Source organism: Littorina saxatilis, linkage group LG9 (genome assembly GCF_037325665.1).
Source record: "Littorina saxatilis isolate snail1 linkage group LG9, US_GU_Lsax_2.0, whole genome shotgun sequence".
In the NCBI taxonomy this organism is placed as follows: Eukaryota; Metazoa; Mollusca; class Gastropoda; order Littorinimorpha; family Littorinidae; genus Littorina; species Littorina saxatilis.
Window position 1 is genome coordinate 58197922 of NC_090253.1, and position 6324 is coordinate 58204245.

The 6324-nt window shown below is 41.4% G+C and overlaps 1 protein-coding gene across 1 annotated transcript; it reads left to right on the forward strand.

Annotated features, from left to right (window-relative positions):
• The first annotated feature begins 342 nt into the window (after window positions 1-342).
• Window positions 343-6119, forward strand: LOC138976601 (sulfotransferase 1B1-like). The gene is made up of 5 exons (XM_070349462.1): window positions 343-610; window positions 886-1215; window positions 2712-2815; window positions 4155-4314; window positions 4631-6119. The coding sequence occupies exons 1-5, from the start codon at window positions 442-444 to the stop codon at window positions 4762-4764; spliced, it is 897 nt and encodes a 298-aa protein (XP_070205563.1). The 5' UTR covers window positions 343-441; the 3' UTR covers window positions 4765-6119.
• The last annotated feature ends 205 nt before the right edge of the window (window positions 6120-6324 follow it).

Below are 6324 nucleotides of genomic sequence, written 5' to 3' on the forward strand. Positions count from 1 at the left end.
ATTTTGAAAAAAAATCAAATAGCATAGACATCTAGCGTCCCCGACACAGTGTTTGTACTACTAACACCAAAATAGCATTGATAAATCACCGAAGGGCTCCGACGTCATTTCAAAGACAAGATTTCCTAACCCAGGATTCCCTACAGTTTATAGAATGTTAAGGCTTATTTTTGTACGATGACGCGCTATGCTCGGGTAATTATATAAAGGGAAGCAACCGGTTGCAACCGGGCGACGACAGAGACCATGCGGAGCGAGGAGTACTTGCAAGATGATCCACTTGCGATGTCCACAGTAGATCACATATGTTTGGAGGTTTGCGATCACACCAGGTTACGTTTTAGCCGTGTCACTTTGCTCCAAGCCGTTGTAGGATACGGAGGTCTTTGGGGAATAACAGCTCTGTTTATTCAGACCTCAGGCGCACAACTTTTCAAAGAAATGGCGACCAGACTGAAGCTGGAAATGGACTACTCGAAATGCCGATCTGTCGATCACGAAGGAACGCGCTTGCCTGAGGCCTACGAGTCGCTTGCTGTTCATCTGCCTAAGATCAAAGCCATGGAAATCTGGGATGACGATGTCATGCTGTGCTGCTATCCCAAGTCAGGTGAATACTGGCTTTTTTACATATTCCATGTAGCATGCTAAAATTCAATCCAAAATCAGTCCAATCCTTGCTGGTTCATACATGTAACATGTGCGTATCGCAACCCTCTCTCGACTACAGAATAATTATACTGATATCTCTTTTGTGATTCAAAGTCAGATGTTAAAAGAGAAGAAATATGGCGAACTTTGTCAAGGAAGAAACAAGTGCAGTGATGTATTAGCATAAATGGCATCTTTGACTGAACGGTGTTGTTTGTTTGTTCGGTTTGTCAGGCACTCACTGGCTATACCGCGTGCTAGACATGCTTCAAAGAGGCAGCTCAGAATACTGCGAACGTAACCTAGAGTCCACCCATCTGGACATACAGCGCATCGAACTTATCTCGGAACTCGCATCTCCACGTGTGCTGGCTACGCACATGCCCTTCGACCTCTTGCCCCAACAGATTAAGGACAAGCGCACCAAGCTGGTTCACGTGTACCGCAACCCTCGAGCGGTGCTTGTGTCTTATTACTTCATGGTGAACGCATTTATTGTGAACGACTCGCAGGCTTTTCGGAACAAAGCAATTGAACTTGAGAGCGATTTTTTCTCTGAAAAAAGTAGGTGGCTCAAATGTAGTTCCCCCTTCCCCTGCCTCCCCTCTCTCTCTCTCTCTCTCTCTCTCTCTCTCTCTCTCTCTCTCTCTCTTTCTCTCTCTCTCTCCACCCTCTCTCTCTCTCTCTCTCTCTCTCTCTCTCTCTCTCTCTCTCTCTCTCTCTCTCTCTCTCTCTCTCTCTCTCTCTCTCTTTCGTGCATTGAAAAAGTTACATGCCCCAGCCTGTATCTTCCATCGAGTTTACTAGTTAAAAATTCACACAGAAAGTCCATCACGTCCACAGTACTATTAAGCGTTCAAGTTTGCAAAAGATCATTTGAGGCACCTTGGGATTTTTGTTTCGGTTTTTGAACACTTTTGTTCAGAGGCCTGTTTTTGTTCGTTTGTTTTTGTTTGTTTTGCTTTTTAGTTGTTGGTTTTTTTTTATAAATCGCTTTTTGGTAAACAGATCATTTCCAGTTTTCTTTTTCGTGGAATTATTAATTAGGTCATCATAAAGACAAGTCAGTTTCACAGCAAACCCTTCTCTCTATCAAACGTCACGCCCTTCTGGGACTGACACCAGGGCCGAGGTGCACGAAGCGCAACTGGATGTCACTCAACTGGGTGGGAGCCAGCCGCGCGGTCTGATTGGTTGGATGGCAACCAGTTTCTTTTCGTGCACCTCGGCCCTGCGTGACATTTAGCACGTGCGAAATAATAGCATGTGATATTGCTGGCTGTGAGCCCTTGCCGAGGAGTATATAATACCGCTGTTTGTGTCATCAGAAGGCAAAAATAACTTCATATCCGCCAAGACTGAATTATTTCACTCACAAAATCATAGTGGTCTGACTTTCTTGAATCGATTTTGAGTAGATAACAGAGCAAAAAATGCATAGATTACATTGTACACTACATTGGGGTGTGCACGTTAAAGATCCCACGATTGACAAAAGGGTCTTTCCTGGCAAAATTGTATAGGCATAGATAAAAATGTCCACCAACATACCCGTGTGACTTGGAATAATAGGCCGTGAAAAGTAGGATATGCGCCGAAATGGCTGCGATCTGCTGGCCGATGTGAATGCGTGATGTATTGTGTAAAAAAAATTCCATCTCACACGGCATAAACAAATCCCTGCGCCTTGAATATGTGCGCGATATAAATTGCATAAAAAAATTAAAAAAATTAAAAAATAAAAATCCCTGCGCTTAGAACTGTACCCACGGAATACGCGCGATATAAGTCTCATATTGATTGATTGATTGATAGATTTTCAAATATAGGGGAATATTCAAGAACCAGCATACCGCACGGTAAATAGAAGAAAATACCATGAGAATGACACATACCACCTAATGCATTAGCGAGGACTTTCAATGTGACAAGGGAATGCAAGGAGACAAAATTGTTTGACATGACATACAAAAAAGTGGTGTTGTTGATTCAGTGTGTGTGTGTGTGTGTGTGTGTGTGTGTGTGTGTGTGTGTGTGTGTGTGTGTGTGTGTGTGTGCAGTGTTGTATCGGGGCTGGTTTGGCTACATGGATTCCATATCAACATTCCAGAAGGACAACCCGGATCAACCCATCATCCATGTTTCTTACGAAGAGATGACAATGGTATGAAATATTCAGTTCGTTAACTGTGAATTTCCGGTATTTTACTGTTATAATACGCAAAACCAGATATGAGTAACCATTCATAACTTCTGGTTCTTCTTATTAATATTTATTTTCTTCTTCTGCGTTTATGGGCTATAACCCCCACGTACACTCGTTCTCTTGCAAACGCAACAAGTTCAAGTGAAACATTTGTTGCGTTTTAGCTTTTTTTGATTTTTGTTCGATTTTAACGTGGGAACTTTGCTTTTGTGAATCTGATTTTGGGGGTTTTCTAGGTTGCAGAATCCACTGTACCGAAACTGTCTTAGGCCAAAAAAAAAAATAGGTCTGTTTACGGTAACCCGACCGACCCTAGTTTTTTCGCGCGACCCTAGACTTTTTTTTGGCATTTGGGAAAAAAAATAATAAATAAATAAATAAATACATTTTGTTTTTTTTGCAAAATAACGTAAAAATATGGTTTTTTGAAGAAAAAAAAAATCCCGACCTACCGACCCTATTTTTTTGGCCTATGTTACCGTAAACAGACCTATTTTTTTTGTTGGCCTTATGTCAAATCAATCTGTCTATTTAATATGGTAAGAGAATGGGCAGCTTTCCCAGTTATTACAGTAAACAGTCTCATCACAAAGATCTGCACCTCGTGCTAGCGGTGGTTTGTTTAGCCAAATGGTCTATGGTTTAGCGGAGTCAATTAGGCGTTTATAGTAGTGCCAAGACTGTTTGTTTATCTAGCGCGCCCATGCTATCACCGACTTCTGACAGCTCCTGCATCGTAAATCTCCTTGTCCGAGGGTACACGCTAGCCGACAGGAGCTGTCAGAAGTCGGCGATAGCATGGGCGCGCTAGATAAACAAACAGTCTTGGCACTACTATAAACGCCTAATTGACTCCGCTGAACAAACCACCACTAACACGAGGTCTTGTGTTGACAGTTTAGCTGATAAAGGCTGTAGAACCACAGTAGGGAATGTTTTGTAGTATCTGCCTAGGTGGTTTTTTTTATGACGGGTAGTATAGAACAATAAAAAATAAAAAAACAGAAACCAGCATGTCGGTTTATCTCCTTCAATAATTTTGTCAGTTTTACGTGACTTCCTCGGGGTGACTTCATATCCATATCCCACCCCCTAGTGGCGCCTAAAAGACCTCGGTCATTATAAACCCATAAGTGCAGGTGGCTGTTTACACCTAAACACGCACACACCTGGGTAGCGCCACTCTAGTGGCTGCTAGCTTTCCACAGGAAGAAAGCGACTCAATTTTCCGAAGAATGGAATATTAAATTAAACAAAATGGGGAAAAAACTGTATGGCACCCGCCTGTATTTCGCAGAATCCCATGGCCACTGTGAAGAAGCTAGCAGAGTTTCTGGAAAAGACCGTGACCCCAGTCTTCTGTGCCCAAGTGGCGGAGGCGTGTGGTTTTAAGAAGCAAAAACAGGCTGAAGAGAGTTTGAACAGCGAACACGTTCCTTTGAAGTTTTATCGCAAGGGTAAGTTTGCAGTTCGTCCTGTGTTTGCTTCTGTTCGTACGAGAGTCTTTGTCTCTGTGTCTGCCTGTTGGGAGGGGGGGTGGGGGTGCCAGTGCGTGCGTGGAGGGGTGTGTGCGTGCGTGCATGTGTGTGCCCGTTGTGTGTGTGCGTATTGTTGTTGTTGTTTTGGTGGTGGTGTGGTGCTTTGGTTCGTGATTTTGTGAATATATAGCGTTTTATATAAGTGCGTACGTCTCTCTCTCTCTCTCTCTCTCTCTCTCTCTCTCTCTCTCTCTCGCTTTCAGCACTGATATAATGCTTTATTTCTTTTGTTCAGGGGATATGAACGATTGGAAGAACCATCTCACGGTCGCGTTGGACGAAAAATTTGATAAAATCTTATTGGAGCGAGCCAAGATATGTCCCTTTTCAGCCAAGTATATCGGGAGTTCTCTCCCCCATGATCAGTGATGGCATTCGTTCGAAGATGAACAGTGCATGTGAAAAGCAGAAAAGAAATCAGTAAATGGGACAGCGACAAAGGTAAGGTAAGGTGTCATACCCACTGTTCCAAATGACACACGAGTGCTGAAATTCGATCATGCCAAATGAATAAACAAATAATAAACAGGCAGAGAATGGATGTGAAAACTGAATTGAATTGTTGATCAGTGTTTTCTATAAACACAGATGTACCATCAAATCAATCACCTAAGCACACATAGATGTTCGGCAAAAGAATGCTGCATGGGACTCTGACATGAAACTGGAGGATTATTTTCACTGTACAAAAAAATACATATCATGCAAGTTCCACTTGTTGTGCTCTTCCCTTCCAGTTGACAATCAATTTTAAACGCATGTTATCAGAAAAAATAGAATGAAAACAGATTAACTAGAATGAAAAATGTGTGGGGAGGTTCACTCTCACAATCAAACTCAAACAGACTGGATGGCGGGGTTCATGGTTTTATTTTAAACCCCACGTGGAACTAGCACGCAATGACCTGAAAACATAATACAAAAATTGTATTAAGCTTCAGGAAACAAGTCATAAAAATAGGCAATAAAATCAAGTAATGCTGTAACCAACAAGAGCGGAAATATTTACATAATTATTCACAACACCATAAGTACTAGAGCAAAGAGTGACACAACACAACATACCGCAGTCCTAAAAACAACATGAACAACCCATGACTAGAGAGTCAAATGCAAATTACACAAGTAAGTTCAAAACAACAGGGACAAACCATGACTAGAAAGTCAAATGCAAATTACACAAGTAAGTTCAAGTCGCTATCAGAGTTTCTAGCACAACAGAACACAAGCTTATAGAAAGTCAACGTGTACAGTGCAAACTCTCAATCTCATCATTCCTCACAACATCACCGACAAGTTACTTCATGCCAGGATCAACAAGGGACTGTTGGGTATGGGTTATACATCAAATACTCCAGCGCCTAATCGGTGAACAAACAATGACCAACCAAACAAACAAGAACAGCAACAAATAAACTGTACTGTACAACAACTAAACATACAAATACCGACAAAACAAACAAGTAAACAAACAAACCGACAGTTAACAAACAAACAAACAATCAACGCATAAATGACACAAAAGGATTCTAGTAAAAAGAATACAAAAGACCAACAATATATGTATACAAAATAACCAAAGTCCTGAATGGACTAAGTCAGTAAGTACTAAGTCAGTAAGTGGCACTATGTACTGACCAAACTGTACATCAGTTTCCTACCACAACAAGGGAGGTAACAATTGAGGGTAATCATTCTTCAAGCACAAAATTTGGGAGATGGGAACACACACAGTTTTAGTTTTAGATTACATATTATTTCTGCTTCAGTGTGTGTGAGTTTTCATTTCATTGTTATTCGAGAAATGGTATTTCTAACTTTGTATGTTTATGTTTGGAGAAGCGATTCTTTTTTCCTTTTTGGGATCAAGTCTGGTGTCTGCTTTAGTGCTTACTTTGATATTACCTTAGAACATTTATTGTGAACCTG